The sequence below is a fragment of the Lepisosteus platostomus genome, chromosome 11, assembly GCF_059453375.1.
Source record: "Lepisosteus platostomus isolate fLepPlt1 chromosome 11, fLepPlt1.hap1, whole genome shotgun sequence".
Classification (NCBI taxonomy): domain Eukaryota; kingdom Metazoa; phylum Chordata; class Actinopteri; order Semionotiformes; family Lepisosteidae; genus Lepisosteus; species Lepisosteus platostomus.
In genome coordinates, this window is record NC_142621.1 from 47738953 (window position 1) to 47760994 (window position 22042).

Genomic DNA, 22042 nt, shown 5'->3' on the forward strand with positions numbered 1-22042 from the left:
TGGTGCAAAGATTGTTTGTCACCAAAAGAAATAAACCAATACCTTGTAGAAGGCGTCTAAAAGAATTGTCCAGCTTTGACCATGCTGCTTTGAGACTCTTAGCTGGTCCCCATCAAACCCTGAGTCTGTTTTGACGTATCGCTGTCCTCCTGCACTGTATCTCATGACAAGAATGGGCTGAGAGCCCCTGTATGGTGAGGGAAGTCAAAGGAAGCCCAGGGATGTTTTTTTGACCCCCCACCACCCGTTCTTTACAATATTGTTGTCGTTTTCCGATATACCTTTTTTTTTTCCACCATGTACGTCCTGAAAATGAAAACCTGCCTTTGCTTAATGTGTTGTGTATACAGTATGTGCACTGTCATGATACAGCACCACTGCACTGAATACTCTCGCTGAATATAAAGATTGATATACTGTCTGGTTTGAATGCTTAAGAAGAATAAGACCTTGCAGAAGCATTTTAATTGACGACACTCTATTAGTGTTGTAATAGACCAAGATTAACATTCCCTTTGAAGGCACTTGATTTGGAGCAGACATGAAATTAGTGCTAGTTTACCACTGGAGAAAGACTAACAATGGGAATTCTTCAGGGCTGTTGTCTTTAACAACAGGAATGTTTAATTAGATCATTTAAAATCGTCTGTCTTGTGCTTCAAGCACGTTTCAAGGATATTTTTTTTCCACACAAGTTATCCCTGCACCCCAAGACCATTAATATTGCGTGGACTTGAAAGGGCCTGGCTCAGAGAGAGATCACAGGCAGAGAACGCAGCTATCTCCTTCCAGAGCAGTGATTGGCAAAGTGATGATGCTGTCAAGTCTTCAAAGAGCATCTTCCAGAGCAGCTAATTAAGACAAGAAGATGTAGACTTCGCAGCATCACAGCTGTTTTCAGATTGTGCCACACGTGCTCAATGTGAGAATTTTAAACACTTACAGTATTATAACAAAAGCGCAGGCATATTAAGTCAGTCAGATTTGGCTTTGTGTTTTCATTACAGCTCATCTCTGCAGTTTTTCACTGCAGAGGTTTTCTCACTAGCTCGCAAAGCTCTGCAGATTCTTCAGAAGGATTGGGTTGAAGATTTATATTAAATTTATTTGGAGTCTCTGGCCCAGGCTGGCTCACGTACTGTATTCCTGTATTCTGTTTACTGAAATGTTTTCTGCCTTAGTCGCCGTCTTCTCACGTGAAACACTTCACAAGATTACTTGGAAGAGACTTTACGTTTATGCAGTATGTAGATAGTTAACTTAAATCATAAAATAGTTGCTCTTTCCTGGCTTCCTGGCAGGACAATGTCCTTTAAGAAATCCCCTTCAATGCGAATCTCCAATTAAAACACAGTCAAATAGAAATATATGATTAAGTATTGCTGCTATTACAGAACAGTAAAAGGCAGAAATATAGGTCAGCAGATCCGCCATAAAGTGTTGTGAAACCCAGACATACTGTGAGTGTTGTTTTTGCAGTTTTGAATTGGACCATGGTCCCCAAAGTGACTTGAACATGTGCACAGGTGTGTCGTTGCTTTCTCTTTGAGAGCATGCTGATGCAAACTGTTTTTTTAGAACAGTAGCGGGGCTGAAGACTAAGTGGGCTCCAGGCCTCTCCTGTAGTATGTGCCAGACCCAGTTGTGTTTGAATGTGGCACTTTAATCAGCTGCTTATCCATTTCTAGTTTGGTTTTACATTCTCCCCAAGGCCACAACAAGGGCGGGGAAGGGGTACTCAGCCTATGGCAACCAGCCCCCCCAGATGAACAGAAAAATAGTTGAGCTGTAGAACCTGAATCTGAACAGCCAAAGGTGCTATCCCATCCTGACGTAAACCCCCAGTAACACTAGCCCCCAGTTTCAATCAGCATTGCTAATGGCAGCCCTATTGTTTGTACCTAAAAGAGTGCTAACCATACAACTAAAAAGCTGCTTCTTACTGTCGGTTTTAGCTCATTCTTTGTTTAGTTTAAACTTGGCTTCCTTGCGTTAAAAGGACTGCAGATCTTAATTATATAATGCATAAGACATTGACAGATTTTAATTTTCACTCCCTTGTGTTCTTGACTCTCTCATTCTGCATTATAATGGTTCATTTCATGTAATGTGCACATCTGTAAACCACAGCAAAGGTATTGTTCTGAGGGTAGACTTGTCCATCTTTGCCACCTTTACAATACACGCAAAACAGCACTTCCAACCTTTCCTCCTTGGTTCCTTGTCCTTACATGCATCTCCCTCCCAAAAAGGATATCCAGCCCATTGTGCCCCTGTCTCACCCTGTGCCGCTCAACACCATTAGATTATAGATTGATTCTCTGTAAGGATGACACTGGTGTATAAGGATCAACTTGACAAGGAGAGACAGAGCCGGTCATTTATGTGAATGTATCAAAATATATAAATACAACTAAGACAGATCAACTGCACCACATACTGTACCAATGCTTTAATATATTTAGATTAGTATAATTAATGATACCTACTGTACATTACAGGTTGCAGTAGTACAAGGACTCCTGCCAATTTACAGTACATGACTTTAAATCATATGAACAGGTTGGGTATTTCAACACAGCAAGTACACAACCTTCCCCTGTGCTCTGCTGGTGCAGAGAAAACCAGCTGAATTTGTAAAGAAACCAAAGCTCTTGGTATCAGAAAACTGAGAATAGATTAACTTCTATGTTTTGATAGCCATCCTTCTCTTTACTCTGGAGCAAAGGCACTAAAGTCCTAATTAGTCATTGCTGTGCAACAGGGCAATAGTGAGGTCTGGATAATTTAGAGAAACACCAGCGTGTGAAAGACTGAGCCACCACGCTTTCCCAGGAGCCAATTTTAATGTCAGCTTTCTGGCTTAGTACCATCTTAAAAGGTCTAACATCTGTTGGACTTAAGGCCACTTGTTGGGGAAAATGGGGGAAAAAGATCCATTTATCATTCTTTCATGCCCATTGTTTTTAATTATAGCAGTCCCTTTCAAGCCTGGAATATGTGTGGTTCAAGCCGGTGCTGTCCTTTCGTGTTTTTTAAAAGTCACACAGCTGCGATCGGAATAAATTGATGTGGAATCAAAAACGGGACTTTAAAGGAAGGAGGCTTTGACAGACGTGGTCTCAATACCAGATGGGGTTTCATGATGAAAAGAGTTTAATCCCAACCCAGGCATCGCTTCCATCAGTCCAGCAGTACAAAGTGATTCATATATAGGTTTTGCAAGAAATGATCTCTCTTTTCTTTTTTTTCCCCCCAAACAGCTCAGGATTTTCCCTTGAAGACTTGCAAATGTGGCATTAGCTAATATTCAGAGAACTGCTTTCCTTTTATCCACCTGGGACCTCTGATTGCGCTACCGTTCTCGAATTGGAAATGAATGCTGCAACCATCTAGTGCTCTGGCTTCTGATTTGCATTCAATAGACACGGCACTGCAGGACACTCCAGTGTAGGCCGTTTCTTCTTTCTGCATAGCAAGAAAACAGATTCTTATTCTGTAGTTTTTTTTTAATACCTGAAAAAAGAAAATAAGAGGCAGCAGAAATTAAAGCCATGTTCGTAAGGGCATGTGTGCTAGCATGGGAGACGGCCATCCAAATGGGCTTGTCTCGGAAATGCTTAAAGAGAAAGTACCCAGCATTCTCCAGCACTGGTTTTTAACCAGTTCGCATTGTTTTTCAGTCAGAAGAGCTGATAATGTATGAAGGGATTGTTCTCTGCCCAGCGAATACTGCACATGCGGTTTTCTTCAGTTCAGGATTCATCGCCTTTTGCGGTGCTTGATGTATCTGGACTGGGCCCGCGTTATTAACTGTGTGTGCATGCATACATACACTTAGCCTGATGGTCCTCTGGAATGTTGTTTTGCAGTGGTATGATCTAGCTGGTGATTTGTGCTTTTTAAATAGCGAACACAGCATTTTTCTGATGCCTCAAGTTATCATTTAGGGGAGGCAGGCATATGTAACAAGAAAGAGGAGATATTTATGCCTATGAATGTTTAATGATGGTCCTGCAGTGTAGCTAATTATGCACATGCTAATGATATTAATGTAATGATGAGGTGATATAGATTGGGATCCCCATGTGTTCATTTCTATTTTTTTATTTGTTTTCTTTGTGTTTGTACCTCTTGGGCTTCTGTAGGCAGGTACGCCTGTGGAGTCCGATAGGGCCTTTCGTACCTCCTTCTTGTCAAAGGGGGCAGCTGGCTTGTAGGAGACTCCCCAAACCGTTGCCCTGGCAGGCCGGCAGCGCTGGGTTTGGGGTGGGTGGTTTGCTCACCTGTTGTTGCTCCCCTGGCATGGGGAAACTTTGGGGAAGCGGACATCAGACAATGAGGCATTCTTGGCTGAAGCTACAGAGCTTATCAATTCCAGATACGGCACAACACTTCCTTGGGAAAATCCCCCCCACCCAGCACACACACCCTCCCACTCTTCAACATTTCTCAGTATCTCAGAGACCCTGTTACGCAGTTCAAGCACAATGCTCTGTTTCAGCTAGCTGTTTGAGGCTTAATGCTTCCTGTAAATCATTAAATCATTTTTTGAAAACTTTTTTAACTTTCCAAGATGACTATTAGCACATTGTTGTGGTATAAAAGCCTTTTGTCGCTTCCTTGTAACAGCTAAGCAATGCCTTCTTTAAAGAAATACTTACAGTAGTAAAAATAACACTATGCACCCGTACCTCTGCTTTCTTTATTACATTAGAGTCCCCCTCTTTCTTGCATGCAAGCCCTGACCTGCTGGAATTAGATCAGCTGACTCTTAAACTGTTATCACAGGTGAGGTTTGTGCCACTGAGCTGTTTTCTCAGACATGCAGAGTCCCCACACTGGACCAGTATCTTCCATGCGGTTGGAGTGCGAGTGACCTTTGTCCAGCACCACAAGCTGGGATAACATGCTGGCACGGTGCCTGTATCAGCCTGGCTCAAACACACAGAGGAAACAGTCTAACGAGCTTCAAACGAGTTGCAATCAGATAAAGTTGAACTATTGCTCCATTTTGGTTTGTGTTTTTAAGACTTTCATCAACAATTAGGAAAGAAATGGCTCATCAGTCAGTATCCTAATGTAAGAGACATTTTCTTCCTGCCTGTAATTTACACAGAACAGGAGATGTTCAGCAGCCTTCTCTGGTGATTCCTTTGATTTTAGTTTGCCTTTATCTACAGTGTTTGGTCTGTCTGTGTACCTCCCAGTTCAGATTAAGCAGAGCACAGCTTGTTGCAGTGCAGCTTCTTGATCTGGTTCAAGCTGGACAGTTTGGGCTTGTGCACTGACCCTAGTTTGAGATGCAAAGTGTGTATGCAAAGAAGAGGCACGCAGGCCTGAGGCCTGCAGCTGGGACCCTCAGCGGAGGGCTGTTTCCTTCCTCGCCCTGCAGTGAATCCTTCTGAAGCACCCGGTCACGCCAGGCAGAGCTGCTTCTTCTGAGATCGACAAGACGTGCAGCATCTAAAGAAGCCACGAAGACTTTTTTTAAAAAATGCATTCAATCTTTTTGAAAAACCTGAAAACCCTGCAACTTTTGGTAGAGTAGCAGATAGTTGTTCAGTTTATTGATTGTGATTGTTATTCCAAAAAACAGTCTCAGCAACGCTCATTCTCAGCATTATTATTTATTATACTTGTTAGCTGTAAAGAGAGTGGTAAAAGAGACGTTTTTTGCCTTTATTTTCAACCTGTCGCCTTACAAAGTCAGGATATTTTGCATGAAGAATTGTGGTGAAATCCCAAACTGCAAGCTCAAGGGTTAGTTCAGAAGAGAGCAGTTTTAAGGGAGCTGGTCAATAGCAGGAGTGTGTTTGGAAAGAAAACTATGAGGCCCGGGGGCCCTGGTTCTGGCCTGGCACCGCAGCAGTGCAGGACAGCAATCGCCCTCCTGTCTTCCTCCTCCTCCTCCACTGGGGGCTTCTGGGACTTTCAAATAAAGAGAATGGCCGATTTTAAAACAAGCATCCTGAAAAGGGCATTGAAGTGCCTTTAAATTAAAAAAATAGGCTTTAATTACTGTGTCTTTGGATGAGGAGTTAATGATAATAGAAATCCAGCGCTGATCACTGCTTTCAAAAGGGGGTTTGTTTAATAAATACCTCAAAGACTCATTGTTTAAGAATATCTCTGCAGATATTTTAAGTATCACAGATGTGCTGCTGTTTTTTTGTTGAAGTTTTAAATTCCCATCTGCGTAATCCTAAATGTTTGATTGTTTGTGAGACCAGATTAAATGTTACCTCATACTCCAATTTAATTATAGCTTGATTGTTCCTTGAAGTGCATTCATTAAAACCTTTACATGAGCATTGCATCATGTGCTTTTAAACAATAGCAATAATTAACATTGAATGTTATTTCATGTCTTTGCCAATTTCTTTTGCAAAACAATTTCCACTACTATAAAATTCAGATAGAAACAAGTATAACAATAACAAGGAAAGAGACTCTTGAGGAAAGGATGGTGCATCTTTTCAGTTAAGACCAAACAGGTGAAGCCACTGAAGTCAGTGTGCAGCTGACTATGAATCACTGTGCCCAAGTATTGCTGGGAACTAGTTCTGTTGTGAAACCCTGAGAAATCTAAGATAATTCTTTTGAAGTCGCCATGAGATGCTTTCATCCCTCCTGCCATGTGACTTGATAAATCCCTTCCCCTCTGAGGATCGCGTCAGTAGTGTGAGTGGTTGAATTTCAGATGGAGTTCAAATGGAGTTTGTTCTGAACCTCTATGTACCTACCAGTATTCAAGTCATTATTTGTTAGGTTGTGAAAGGGGGGCGGGATTGCTCCGTTATACACCAGGAACTCAAATACTACAGAAAACAGACATTTTCTCCAGTATGTAGTCTTTTTAAGCAGCGGTTGGTTTCATTTTTACATCTGTGTGAAATGACAGGTTCTACATGGAAAAATAACCATTTAAATATTTCTTATAGGTGTCGTCTTGAATAAAATATCGCTCCAGCTCAGGTGTTTATTAAATGACAACTGTATGGCTGAACAACATTTTTTAAATAATCATTCAATAATCTTTTTCCATTGCTTATCGTCTCGGTATGTAATTTAATTTTCTCTTTACAGCCATGTATTAAATCAAAGGCTTTAATCTGAGCAAAATCAATTCTGAAAGGTCAAAGCACTCAAGGTCAAGCATAAGGTCACTGCAACAGTGGCTTTTTAAGAGTGCCTGTAGCAAACATCTATTCATGCCGACCAATTGACTTTCTAATGGGGCCGGCTTTCTGTGTTCCTTATAGAGAATGCCGTTTAATGCTGTGCATTGTGGATGTATCAAAGAGAGGATTACAATGAATGCTGAAGAGCTGGCTGTGGGCGAACAGGCGAGTGGCCGTATGTTTGTCCCTGGTTTTCCTCAGAAAAGTTATGTGGCAACAATTTCCATAACTAATGAGCGAGCGACCTCAAGCCCGGGATTTGATTGTGCTGATCTGCTGATTGTTGGCCTTTGATGTAATGGAACACCGAGCCCCTGTTTTGCCTTGTCCTTCTGTTTTTTTTCTGGTTTAGAGCTCTGGGACTCAGATCCAAAGGGTGCCGCCCGTTCTCTCTGAGCCAAGTGGAGTGGCCCTGCATGCCTGTGATCTCAGCGGCACAGTGACTCACAGGACTGCGCCAGTCCCGAACGGGTCGGCCCAGAGCCTCACTGAACAATCCAGTGGCCTGTTGCTCTGAGGCTCGGCCATGTTTCAGCCATTACATTCAGAAACGTCATAAATCTGCTTTCTGACGGTATCCTCTCGGTGTTCTGCCATCCTTAGGAGGAAATACTGCAGTTATAAGGTTGTCTTGTGGTGTGCTTTGTAATTCCCTTTTTTACATTGGTTTTCCAGTATTTTAACTTCAGGTGCACCCTCATTTCTCACTGCTTCATGGTCTTGTCTTGCCAAGTTTTCGCTACATCCTAAGGGCATCAACATGCCTTTTCTGTAATTTACATTGCTATACGTTGGTAAGACTTCAGGTCTCCATTATAAAAATCCATTAATGTTATTAAATATGGAATAAAGAGGATTTATATACCCCATAGTCTAGCATTAGGGGTCTCCAGTTAATCTATAGTAAATCTTGGTTTTCATCACATTCATGTCACTCTATTACAGTAATTCTATACACATGCCTTGTAGTCTCTAATCTGAAGTGTAACACAAGGGTTGTGAACTCTTGGGAAGGAGTTTTGCATTAGTGTTTTTCTTTGCCTCATCCTGCAGCGACTGGTGTTGTACTTTCCAAGACTCGAGGTGACAGAGTCTGAGGGGGTATGGTGGAGCAGAAAGCGAGAGAGTATGAAAGGTTACAGATGAGGACGGCCATCCAGCCCATCCTGCTCATTTGCTTGCTTGTAGCTGAGTGATTGAACAATCCAGTTAAGTCATTTCTTGAAGGATCCTGTGGAATAAGTATCAACGACATGGCTGGGGAGCTAGTTGAATTCTCTGTAAAGAAGCTTCCCTGTTTTCTGCCCTGAATGCTTCCAGATGTCCTCTTCTTTCATCAGGTCTTTGTATGGTGGCTGGTTTGTGTTAAAAAATAAGTCTAGTTCAACTTGCGTCAATGCCTTTCAGGATTTTTGATGCCTGGATGACACCACTCCCGTGGTCTTCTCTGTGTTCACTTCCCTTCCCGTGTCTGAGCGCATCGTTCCCGTCAGACCGGGAACTAGCCGGGCTGCTTCCTCCTTGAGAGGACGCGGCCGCGAGCGCCCATCTCCCGCCCGCCGGGGACGGCGGGATCGCCCCTGAGCGCCTCCTCTTCCTCCCGCAGGCCGCGGCGGCGCTGGAGGCCCAGGTGCAGCAGCTGCGGGAGGAGCTCGTGCGGGCCGGCGCCCAGCGGAAGCAGCAGCTGCTGGAGCTGAGCCTGCAGCGCGAGGAGGAGCGGCAGAGGGCCGCGCAGGAGCAGGAGGCGGCGCTGGGCCGGCTGCGGGCCGAAATGGACAGGGCGCGGCTGGACCTGGAGAGGGCGCACGCTGCCGAGAGGCAGGCCGGCCTGGAGCAGGTACGGCCCCGGTTTCCCCCTCCTTGACAAAATTTCCCTACAGCCAGATCAGTCATCGGGAATTAACAGGACCCGGAAATTAATCTGAAGGTGTTCCGGGGAGGCGGAGCTTGCGCTGTTCCCCAGACGTGTCAGGATGGGTTCATCTCGACTTTTGCCTGTGGTGTGAGCTTAACCCGCTCGCAAAATAAAAAGAACGCGTGATGAATTCGAAGAAGACTGCATTGTGGGGAAAACGCAGCTCACAAACATCTTTTCCTGGCACACGATTGTTAAATTGTGTTTTTAATCAGATGCACAGATGGGCTTGTTCGCTTTGCTTGAAAAGCACGTTCAGTGTTTATTGTGCTTTCCGTCAATTGCTAATGGCAGGAGAAGCTGATATTGAAGGCACACCTCTTTATCAGTCTCTCTTCTCTTTTTATTAGGTGTAAAGTTTTCTTTTGGCCTCTCAAAGAAAAGGGCTAGCGCGGGCTTTCCTTTGAGCCTTTGCTGTGCCCCACAGTAAAACAAAGCAGACTGGTGAGTGTCTCGCTGATGGGGCGGTGAGGAGCTAGTCTGTGTGCTGCAATATCCCTCTGCTTTTTGTTTACGATAGCAGTTCATCCTGCTGAAATGAACCAGAGTCTCCTGCAGGACCTTAGGAAAGATGACATTGATCATCAGGACCTGTGATTCTGATCAGGCCCGTCAGAGCTATACTGCTTTCATTAATACTCATGCGTCACTTGTATGGAGCCTCTGAAGACATCTGCTCTGGATTATCGTGGTATGCGAATGTCTATAAATCGTGACTCCATTTTGGTACCATATGGTGGTATATTATTCCAAATGAATCCTGATTTTTAAATGATGCCTTTTTTCTTTTCTAAATGTATGTCAAATAAAAACACTGAAGATGTAGGCTGCTTACATTTTGTAGTTCAGATAGGAACTCTTTTCTTTTTTAAATTCATCATGATCTTTTTTTTTTTTTAAAGCCTATGAGCTCACAGACCTGGTATAATCTGTCTTTGAGCCTGGAAATACCCGGTTTCAAAGCCAGATGTGAAATTATATTAAAGGCTGTGCAGCTGCCCTTAGTAGGCAAAAGGTCTAGTTTAAAGAAAAGCATTAGTTTATCAAAGACGAACAGGAGAAAGATATCTAGGAGCCCGATAAATTTCCCCCTACCCCCCCCCCACCATTTCATGCAGAATACCTCAGTGAAGACAGCATTACATCATTCTCAAAGAGTAGAGATCACAGCTTTTTAGTCTGGCCTTCCAGTGGTCCTGCCAAAACAAAACATGCCATAACAAGCCTTCAATCCAGACCCTTGTTTTGAGACCCCTCCACTGGCTGCCAGTTAGAGTTGAATCTACTTTAATATCCTTTCGCATTACCTACAGTTCCTAATTCCAGTTAAATCACACTCGAGGAAATTATAGGGGATGGTCAACTCGAGGAAATTATAGGGGATGGTCAACATGGGTTTAGAAAATGTAGGTCTTGCTTAACCAACGTGGTACAGTTCTCTGAATCTGCAATAACAGCATGATACTACTGGGGTTTCAAGATTTGCTGCGTTGGTATCATTCCAGATAAGGGCGACCAGATACATTGCCACACTTGAAGAAATTTCCTACTTGTACAGATTAAAATAATTGACCCTTTGTAGTTTTGAGCTGGGAAGACTGGAGGTGATCAGATTGAAGTATTCAGAATCCTCAAGGCCATGAATAAGTAAAGACGGTGGAGTTCTGCAGAATCAGCATTGCATCACAGACCGTTGGATGCAAAGGAAGACTACAGAGAAGTGCACTTATCACCGAGTGCAGGGGGCACGTCTGTACACAAAGACTGGTGGGAGTATGGAACAAGGCACTCAAGTTGATGAAAGGCATACCTTGGCTTTTTGCAAAAAACATGATAAATGGGCCCAATGGTATTAATTTGTGCTCCGTTGGCTCTTTGTATCACCCAACCAGTTCTTCTTTGTTAAAAAGTGGAGGCTGCACTGCAGTGGTAGAACAGCTTTAATAATCTTTTAAATGCTGTACGTTGAACTATTTATTTTGATTTGTATTGTTGTGCTGAACTCACTGTACAGTAATTCTGTATTAACTAAGCTTTAAAACATTTTTTGAAAGATTAATTACGTGAAACATCTCGTAAAAACTGAGATGTAGGCTGTGTATGGATCTTGACTTTTTCTGTTTGAAAACCCTTTCATAAACAGTTTTCACTAACTTTAAAAGGTATGCAAAGTTCAAACTTCACCTGTAGAGCAAGATATTTTTTAAAAGACATTGCGGGCTGTTTTGTAAGCTTGGATAGCCTTACGCTGACAAAAATCCTCTTCCCTCTCGTGTCAGCATTTTAAAAAATGTGCTGTCAGAGCTTCAGCGTATTTTACAGAATCTATGAACAAAAGACGAAAATCCATTAAACCCATGAAGCTGGGGAGCATATTTTCATTAAATAAGCTTGTTTGAAGGGATTGTGAAAAATAATACTGAGCAACAGACTATCAAAAAGATCAGATGGCAGCGCTGATTGCTCCATGTCTGTGTTGCCCTCAAAAGGAGGAGGGGAGAGAAATATAAACTGGAGAATTAAAGAATATGGAAGAATGATGCGTATTGCCCACTGAGATAAACGTCTAGCTCTGTTTGAGTTGGAACTCAGCTGGTCATGCTGCACCATTGGATATTCCTGCTGTGCCTTTGCTACAGCTGTTAATGGCATCCCTCACCTTAGCTTCCAGCTTACTATTACAAGGCAGGGAGGCCTAGAACAAGCTCATGCTAAGGAAGAGCCACCCGAACAGACCCATGGGACTGAACCCTTTCCAGTCCATCCAGCATTCGGTTCTCTATGTGTCCAGCTGCAACAGAGCGGACTTCCGATGAACCTACTCTTCTTGTGCCTGATTCCTCGCGAGGAAGAGTCAGTGTTTTATATGCTACCTGAAGGGTCGCCGAGCTCAAAACATGGCCGGTGCTGGTCAGCTCATCAGCCTGGACATGTTGGACAACAAGTGTTTGCTGAGGGGGAATCGCCCGTCTGGTGGTCTGGAGAGCATGGAGACATCCGTGCAGATTTCCATTTCCTCCTTCTTCAGTAGCATCGGTTCATCCTTCTGGAGAGCACAGTGCCCTGGGCTCACCAGCCTCACAGTAGCATGTTTCCACAGCATTTAAAAGCTTTGTAACATTTATTGTCGACTGATACGGGCTTTACTTGGAAATTGCAAAAGAGGCACTTATTGTTTATTTATCATTATGTTTGTATGCTTACAGAACTGAACCATCAGAGAAACCATGTTTCCCTTATTAAGGCTTTAGGCATGATGAAACTGTGATAGAGTGTTGTAAAGCCTAAGAGAAGAGTGGATTAGCACAGAGAAGTATGGTGAAGCACAGCTGAGCAGGACAGACACAGCTCTAACTGTGGCAAAGAGCGGTCCGTGCTTGCTAAGGGGATAAGGAAAATGGCAGAGCACTTGCATGATTACCATTGTAAACTTTCATAGGTTCTGATCTGAGCTCCAGAAATTCGAATTGAAATTCAGAACTTCCTAAATACAGTGGATATCAAAAGTCTACACACCCTTTTTGACGTTTCAGCTTTTGTTGATGTAAAGGCTGACATCAAGACAAATCGTGTCAGACCTTATTTCACCTTTAATAAGATCTTGTAACCAACAGTATTTAAGGGAAAAACAAATGGAAATCATTTTTAGGAAGAATAATTAAAAAGAAAACAAAAACTTTAATTGCTTTAATTTACTTTAATAAAAAATACAGAATACAGAAAACTGTAAAATGGGTCTGGGGCTTTGGAATGGGGGTGTTATGAAGAGAAGGCTGCTGATGAGGTCTACAGAAATGTTTTGAATCGGTTCTGAGCACACCTGTCTGTACTTAGCCTCAGAAGTTTACAACCAGCTTTTCACACCTATTGTAGCTCTTTCAGCTACCTGTTGATATGCATACAGCCATCACAGCCCTTTCACGTGTGTGGAGATCGCCCCTCCCCCCCATAAAAACATAGACGAGAATGGCGCAAGCTGTACCCAGACAACTTTAAGAATTTGCCTTCAGTTACGCTGTCAGTCTTGGAACAGGTAGGATTAGAAATCTGCCTCTTCCAGTTAAGAGAGCACAGACTTGCTGCATGGCGTTATTGTATTTGGTGGCAGAAGATGAGTTTTGTTTGTGGGTCAGCTCCCCGGATCTGCTGTCGACCTGCAGCTTCAGCCTGGGGAAACTGCAGCTCTGCGCCTCTTTCTGCTAACAAAGGACTTTCACTCTAGCTGGATGGCTCGTTATACACGGCAGCCAATTTTTAATAATAATAATAAAAATCATATAAATGTAATAGTAGTAGTAGTAGTAGTATTTACACTTATATAGCGCTTTTCTGGACGCTCCACTCAAAGCGCTTTACAGGTAATGGGGATCCCCTCCACTAACACCCGTGTGCAGCCCCACCTGGAGGATGCGCCAGAACGCCCCCCACACACCAGCTCTTAGTGGGGAGGAGAGCAGAGTGATGGAACCAGTACAGAGATGGGAATTATTAGGAGACCATGACCGGTAAAGGTCAGGGGGGAAATCTGGCCAGGACACAGGGATTAGCGCCCCTACTCTTTTTGAGAAACACCCTGAATTTTTAATGACCGCTGAGAGTCAGGACCTCGGTTTCACATCTCGTCTGAAGGATGGCGCCTCATCTACAGTATGGTGTCCCCGTTGCTATACAGGGGCATAAGGACCCACACAGACCAAAGGGTGAGCGCCCCCTACTGGTCCCACTAATGAGAGGAGGTCATTCAGCCCATATAACTCGTTTGGTTAGTGTTTATTGGAAACCTGTATCTGAAACTAGGTTAGGAACTAATTAATTGAGAACTAGCTTGAGGATAACGCCTTTTCTTGGTTCATTTATTCAGGCAGGGTGGCAACCCTTATGTCTGCATCTCTATAAAAAGAAAAAGCAAAGAGAGGTGGATCAGAAGCTGTCAGGGGCGATGTGTATTTGTGTTGTTTTGTACTTTCTCTCTCTGGCTGACAGCAACAGCTGTGCGCATTCCGGGCGCCCTCCTGCATCTTCCCATTGAAATCGCCATGGTAACTAGGTGTAGAGCAAACCACTGGTGCGGATATTTTAAGTTTCAAACAAAACACCAGCTACAGAAAGATCTAGCCGAGGCAGATACATTAAGTACGAGCAGATGTAAGTTTTGGACGGAGGGTGGTGTTTGCCGTTTCCATCTGTAGTGCGTGTTGCTGGCGATGGAAGCCAGGCAGTGCTCAGAAAACTGTGACCTCAGTAGATCAGAAGACGCTCTAACAATGCTCTGCGGAAGTAACCTTGGACCACTGAAAAGTGCTTAGGAAACAGCCACATCTTTGTGCCTTTCTAGCGTTTATATAAAAGGAACTTACCGCTTCACAAGCCTGGCCCAAGTGTGCTGTTCCCTTTTAAAACACAGCTGCCTGCTTCCCTTCTTCTGCCATTGTGCCCCTTATCTCTTTTCCTGTCGTGCCCGCGAGACCGCGGGACGCAACGCGTCCTTGCAGTGCCAAGGCGGGGGGGGGGGCGCAGGACAGGAGGGTCGGCGTTGGCTTCCCGACTCTCAGTGGGAGAGAGTTGACTCCCCTCAGGTGCACTCCAGAACAGCGCCCCAGCTGGTGCGGGTTTACCCACAGGAGGACAAATCGGCTCTGGGGTGGCGTGAAGCCTCTTTCCCTTCCTGTGCTCCATGGCAGGGTCACAGAGCTTATTGTGCTGAGCTCCACCCAGAAAAAAAGGACACCTTGCCCACCTTTTTGCTTTTGTGCTGTGATCAGGTTTATATCTGAGTCATTCCCCATGCTTGACTTCCCCAGCCTCATCTTTCCTCACTGATGAAATCCAGCTGTAGTCTTCTACATGGAAGTCCCCCATTATTATGACCACATAATCAGTTAACACCAGTATGTGTGCTTGTTCTAATTTCATTCATAAATGTATGGGGAAAAAAAAGTTCAGATTAATTAAAATAGGTAACCTGCTCTCCACAAACTGAGAACTTTAGTGTGAATCATTTTATAGGAACTTTTTTATAAAATACTATGTTTTGCAAGACGAGTTCTGTCAGAAATGTTATGTTGAAAATGAGCCTTGAGGTGCATGCTTTTCGAAGAGCAGGTCACGGTGAAAGATCAGGCTGAATTCTAAGGTTTTCTTAATTTCTGTTGCTCTAACTGAGCTGAGGCTAGAGAATCCTCCCAGTTTGGGCTCTCCAGTCCTTCACAGATTAACTCCCAGTAATGCCACTGCACATTCTTACATTCCTAGAGCTGGCCGGAGTAACTGGGGTAAAAAAGCAGTCTCTTGAACCCAGGACTCTCCAGAAATAGGTCCAGATCCCTCACTACTGTACCAGATCATGTGTGCTTCTGTGTCCTTCTTCTGTCCTCAAGCTCTGAGAAGATTTAAAAGCAGAAGACTTTCATGCATGATGGGAATGGCTTCAGTTCAGCTGGACTCATTTTAAAAGGAAGAGCAGAGAAAAGAAGTATTCGGCAAAAACCTGATGGTTATTGCAAGCTGTGCACATTCTGAGAATACTGGCAGACTGGGCTCTTGGTGCAGTAGAGCAAGCCATCATCACGCAGAGCTCAGAGTTGGGTCTGCAGTCTGTGTTCAGTCAGCATTTATTTCATTGTAACTTGATACTGAAGTGCCTCAATAATGATTTGTATGTTTTGCTGCCAGAAGGTTTTTTTTCTTGTGCTAACTTATTAATTTCTGTCAGCCGGTTTTCTGCCATTTAGAGATACAGTAAATCACATTATTTTTTGTCATGGATTATGTAGAGCAATAAATTTGGAAGAAAGATCAAAGAAATTTCACAATCACCTCACAGTGGTGGAGGGGTGTTTAACTTGTAGAAAATCAGATTTTAAACTATCTCGGCCTGTTGGGTGTTTTAGAACGGTTTGTGAGTCTTTGGTTAGAAATTAAAGTTTTTTTGATTGTTTTTTTTATTTTAAAGTGATATACTGTGACACACAGTGTGACTACCTTATCAAGAAAGGTCAGGAGCCTAGCCCTTAACAGCTAAAAAGTTTCAGCCCCTTACAGCATGAGAAATCAAAACCATTCAGGTTAAGGGAACGCAGTATAACGAAAAAGGGCATCACCAAAACTTAAGAGCATTAGGACTTTCAGAAAGAATGTAACCAAGAGGAGCCTCTCAGCGCAGCCCAGCGTGTTTATTAGTACTGTAGCTTAGTGATCTAAGGATGTCATCCAGTCTCAGTCTGTGGCTGGACGCCGTGTTCCTGAACCCTCAAACTCCGTCCTCGATGAACACGGGTCGGCCGTGAAGTCCCAGTCCCAGTTTGCTGGAATAGGAGATTGTTAATGGAGGAGAAAAGATTAATAGCAAAGAAAGGGGATAGTATCATTTTTGCGGGAGAATGTTCATTGCCGTGTTAAACCCCTTTTCACTCACTCTCTGCATGTGGTTTTACCGTGCTTCTCGGGCCGTTCCATTCGAACGTACTGCTCCTGTCAGCATTGGCTTCATCAGGGACTGATGCAGTCGTGTGTCAACTGCTTTGGGTTGGTGTGCAAGGTGTGTTACAGCTTCTCCTGCTTTGTTGCAGTGGCCAGTTCCCTCGTTCCCAGAGTCCTGCCTCCATCTGTCCCGTCCTGCGGGCCTGCGTGTCTTAATGGGACACAACAGGTCAAACAGGTCAGCCCTTCCCGGCCCCTTGGCCCCAGTGTCTGCCGGTTTTCATTCCCACTCAAGCACTAATTGAAACTCGCAAATGATCACGTTTCCGAATTGGACCTTTATTAAGGCCTTTCAGGACCTACAAGCTCACAACTTTTGTTGTTGTTTTGAAAGCTGTGATTTCTTTTACAGACACAGTAACTCAACACAAGTTTCAGGCCTTTCTCATTATTTTTCTTTCTTATTTGACAAATATTGGTTCCTTCACATTTTCAATTAAGAGCCTAAGAGCTTAGCGGAAGCAAAAATGAGAAGGTAATGCATTCTTGAGAACCAGGGATGTTGGGAACCTGTGAAGTAGCCGAGGTTCATCCTTCCTCTGAGCCTGCAGCTAGGCTCTGCTCTTAGAGGCTCAATCCGAAATTGATGTGAAGGTGCCTGATTGATTTTTTTCAGGGCAAAGCAGAGATGAATAACTTGAACCTCCCTGGGTCAAAAGCAGGCCACTGCGCTGTAGCTGTAAGGGGGGAAAAGAGGAGGCAGGACTTCAGAGGCGAAAGCACCACCACTCATGGAGGGAGTCTAATAAGCATGGAGCCAAAGAGCTGATTGCTGCCTTTTGCAGCTCAGTAAATACAAGCAGGTCTTTTACAAACCGAACTTCAAGAGTTTTCATTTTGGCTTCAGTCACCAACGTAATTGATTCGGTAATCCCTTCCCCTGTCCAGTCCTGTCCTCCGTTCCTTCTGAAGGTCATCAAAAGGGGTGACCTGCAGGGAGCCGTCTTCTTAAGACGTCAGAAGGGGAGAGGAACAAACGCTGCCGTTCATTCTGGCACAAAATAAGCCGCGTAGCCAGCAAATCCACTCTGAAATGCATACAAGGTCTGAGCTAATCGGGTCTCCCACCAACGGCCCCCAGCTGCTGGAATGATACACTCCTAATTAAAGTGCTCAGGGTTCAGGACCAAGATGCTCACAATTAAAAAAAATAAATAATAATAATAATAAAAACAGAAGCACACGATCCAGGACTGTGGTTAGACTGAAAAGGCAGTAGCAGGAATGCACAGAGGGTAGGCACTGTGGCGGAGGAATTGGTGTTGTCATTAAAACCACAGAGCTGTAAACTGTAATGCTACAATACAAGGCAGGCCATTTCAGCAGTGGGGGGTCAAGGGGAGAAATAAACTGGAGCCCTTAAAATAATTAAAAATGAAGGTGTAGAAAATCCTGACGGCCATGTTAAATAATATGATGCTAAACTGCTCGATACCATTGTGTTTGTTGTAAGTGTGGTGGAATGACTGGGGAAGGGATCTGGTTTGACTTTTTATTTGTCCCTTAAAACAAAGAGTTTGCCTAGTTGTTTCATTGCCACCAGTTCTGTGCTGGTGTGATACCAGAAATACAGTACTGAGACTGCTTTCTTACCGACATCACTGACTTATTACAAGTTTTTCTATAACTCACCTGGGCACAGAAAGTCACAGACTATTCAAAATTGTGAAATGCTTTGCATTTTTTTCCATTTTTCAACTCTCTAAGAAGACGCTGTAAAAGTTTGGAGTAAACTGTAAAGGTCCAGACAAGCATCTTTCGATTAAGGAGAGCTATAGGTGCCAGAATGCTCATAGCTGTATTTGTTTCCTAAAAACTGAGCTCTTCACCAAGGGAACAAGGCATTTTTTTCCCCCAACAGTGGTGCAAACAGACCTGGTTTCTGTGAGATAAAAACCTCTATTTCAAGGTGCAAACACCACCACCTCCTAAAATGAAAAGAGCATTTTCAGAGTGATATTATCTCTTGCATGAAGCAAGAGGAAGAAAACATCATAGCCTAGGCCTGGTCTACAATGGCTGAATTCTGTCTGCTGTTCCTGTTTCTCCCAATGATATTTGTTTGCAAAGCACTGATGTACTTGTGTGTCTGTATCTCTCAGCAGTCTGCAGCTGGCTTTGCATCCTCAAAGTCTTTTTTCCTTCACTGCGCTGTGACTGGCTAGCAGCTGGAACAATGCCAGCTATAGATTGTTAATTAAGTTTTTGTAGGCAGTACATGTTCTTGTTTCCAAATACTGTACCAGTGTTCTTTTCACAGACTTCAAAGCGTCCGTGTTCCATTCCAGCAGGATTATTAAGCGATTGTAGTATCTGATATCGCCTCAGACTGCCTTAAGCATTAAAATGCCAGCGGCAGGGCACAGGTACTCACCAGTAAAGCAAACACAGATACTATTGGCTGTGGAGCACAGACTGAAGTGTTTGTCTTGCAGTTATCTTAGTCTCCACATTCTCTTCAGTGAAAAAAAGAAGAAAGAAACAAAGAACACATATTTTATATATATTATCTTTATACTGTATTACATATCCTTATGAACACCTTTTTAACCCAGTAGCTCAACCTAGTTGGTTCCAGTTCTGCCATTGCTCCCTGTAATTTTACTATACATTGTCTTTGCTCTTACTGGCTGCTGCATTTTATGATTTACCATAATTTCACTTTTGCATTTTTGTCTCTAATTTTACCTTGATATACCACAGTGACAACTTAAGGATGAATGCAAACATTTTACCTGTACTCACCTTAATTTTAAAAAAAGATAAAAAAACTATTTTAAAAATATATTTTTTTATTGTTTTTACAGTGACTATGATCATATTTTGCACGCACCTATGTATTTATTTTTATTTATTTTATTTTATATTTATTTTGTATTACTGTACATATTCTAATTTTTTGTCTATTCTGATGTCTGTTTTTATTTTTTGCTTGTCTTGGGCTGGACTGCTGTAACACATCAATTTCCCTTCGGGATCAATAAAGTCTTATCTATCCATCATTCCGTATTTTGAAGATGGGGTTTTACTTATAATTTTGTCCTTTGATGAACCTGCCATTTCGTGATAAGAAACAGACCCCGTCAGAGAGAAAGGAGATACTGTATCTTCTCTTTTCACTGGGGAATCTTTTTATTCTAGGGTCATATTGTTAAAAGCGGGGGGGAAAAAATTAGAACAACCCAAATTAAAAAAAAATACTATTTGAAATGGTTTCTATGGTGACATCAATAATGACTGCAGTGATGGTTTGAAAGGCTTTGATTTTGTTTGCTTTCCTTTGCATCAGCTGAGAGACTTTCAGACAGAGAACACTGCATCTTGTTGGTCTTCAGAATTGATTCGGGGTGCTCGGTGTATGATCAGCCTGTCACGAGTCCCTCGAGGTTGTTGTTTTAGGGTACTCAGTGTGTGATCACCCTCAGATGAGTCCTTCAGAGCTGTTGATTCGGGGTGCTCGGTGTGTGATCACCCTGTCGTGAGTCCTTCAGAGCTGTTGATTCGGGGTGCTCGGTGTGTTATCACCCTGTCGTGAGTCCTTCAGAGCTGTTGATTCGGGGTGCTCGGTGTGTGATCCCGTGGGTCCTTTGGGTGTGTCTGACCTCAATGTTAATGAAACATTGGCAGAGTCAGAGAGATAGCCATTGGCGCTCAACTGAGTGACTGACGGTCTGGAAGTGTTATAGAGAGCACCTCATTCTACTGCTGTTCACCTCCTTCTGCTTCTAGATTACTTTTTATAATCAGGTCTTTATCTTCCTTTAGATGGGTGGAAGGAGTTAATTTTTTCTGTTCTGTCTACTGATGTTTAAGGGAGCAGGGAAGAATATTTACTTAATATTCAGCTGAGAAGGGTCAGAGTCTCTATGGAGAGCTTTCCTCTTTATACCTGAATACTCAGTTTTTCAAATTGGAGAACCAGTAGTTTGTGGGGTTTTTTTGCTGTTGTTGTTGTTTTAGAAATGTACCTCTCTTGAGAGAGTCCTGAAAGCTTCAGTACCTTGGTGAGTCAGTCCAGACAGGGAATAGGTTTTCTTGCCAGATACAGGTATCTATACAAAACCAGGTTTCGCTACATTTATGAAACAGTAAAAGGAACAGCACAAGTGTGGCCTTATTCAGGTATTTTTATTAAAAGATGATTTATCCACCTGGCAAAGTTGTACTGCTGTTTTTGCTTAATATTGGAATAAAAAGACATTGAATATTAACCTTTCCTTGTATGAAAGTTTAATGTGCGCGAGTCATTGCTGCAAAGTCTCTTATGAGTGTGGGTTATTTAGGTTTCTGCATGGCACAATCATTTTCACCACTTCAGACATTTTGCATTGTTGCAGCCCATGTTCAAACGAAGTGTAACTGTTTTTAATCAACATCAGATGTGAAAAGCAATTTTTTCACAGTTTGTTACATGCATATTAGTCATGTATCAATCTTGGGGTATTTCTCAGAAAAACATCCCCAATGCTCTTCGTACAACCTCTCCAAGCTCCATTTCTCTCCAGGTTCCCACAGGGGGTGTTTTTTAGAATGGCTCTGCTTTTGGTCTATCAATAAAAATACATTGGGAAGAAGTGTTTGATTGTATTTTCAATCAGTGATACAATACTGGCACATTTACGTCCCCTGTGGCAGTAAAACCATTATTTTTTTATAGTGTACTGTAAAAAGCCTAAGAGGTATGTCTGTGGTCTTTTACTGAAAATGCTGAAAATGTCCAATCTCGTAAATCAGATATCCTTTTTATGGTATTTGCACTTACGTTTCCTTTGGTGTAACTTAAACAAAAAAAAAACACTGTAAATTAAGACCTGCATCTATTAATCTTAATCAGTTAGTTCCCTTATGTAAGCAACCATTTAAACCAAAAACCTCTCTCCCATCCTAAAATCCCATTGCTGAATAAATAAGTACATTTTTACAGGAATCTAAGGCTTTCAGTTTGTGGAAATCTGTGTTCTGATTTGAAGCAAAAGATGGAATTTGTGGAATTCAAGATGTAAAAATGCTTGGCAGCACAAGTCACATACATAATTCTGTAAGAATATCTCGCAGGCAGCTGGAAGTGATACATAAAGGGTTATGTCGTAAATGTGTGTCTCATTATGTGTTGGCAATTTGTACCAATAACGTACTTTGTTTTTAACCATGTATGTACACGTCTATGCAGATATAGCACTGGACTACCAGAATATTAGAGAACCCCCTAACAGTGGGTTGCCTGCCTCCAGTTGTACAGCAGTACAGCTGCTGCAGGCCACAGCAGGTGTTTACAGGTGAGCGTGCGGGAGTTTGACCTCTCAGTGCCTTTCTCACGTGACATGTTGGTCTGTGCCTTTGGTGCTAACTCTCAAATCTGCCTTTCCTCTTAATGGTGCTATACCTGCCACACACAACCGCAAACCACCTTGAGGCCGTCTGAATTGACACGACAGCCGGGTCTGATGTGGCCTTAAACAGTGTT

At 42.9% G+C, this 22042-nt stretch overlaps 1 protein-coding gene and 1 long non-coding RNA gene across 8 annotated transcripts in view; one reads left to right on the forward strand and one right to left on the reverse strand.

Moving 5' to 3' along the window:
• The window catches only part of cep112 (centrosomal protein 112), a 148981-nt gene that overhangs the window by 90948 nt on the left and 35991 nt on the right, over window positions 1-22042 (forward strand). For 4 of the 7 annotated variants that reach the window (XM_088600153.1, XM_088600156.1, XM_088600152.1 and 1 more), the window contains one exon: window positions 8791-9021. The exons of 1 other annotated variant lie outside the window; for it this stretch is intronic. In XM_088600153.1, the coding sequence (XP_088456279.1) occupies window positions 8791-9021 (231 nt within the window). 2 more of the 7 variants (XM_088600159.1, XM_088600158.1) reach the window with 2 other exon arrangements.
• Window positions 5615-14573, reverse strand: LOC148652891 (uncharacterized). The gene is made up of 3 exons (XR_015925468.1): window positions 14457-14573; window positions 10223-10295; window positions 5615-5931 (listed from the first exon to the last, which is right to left on the reverse strand). It is a non-coding gene; the product is annotated as an uncharacterized LOC148652891 (long non-coding RNA).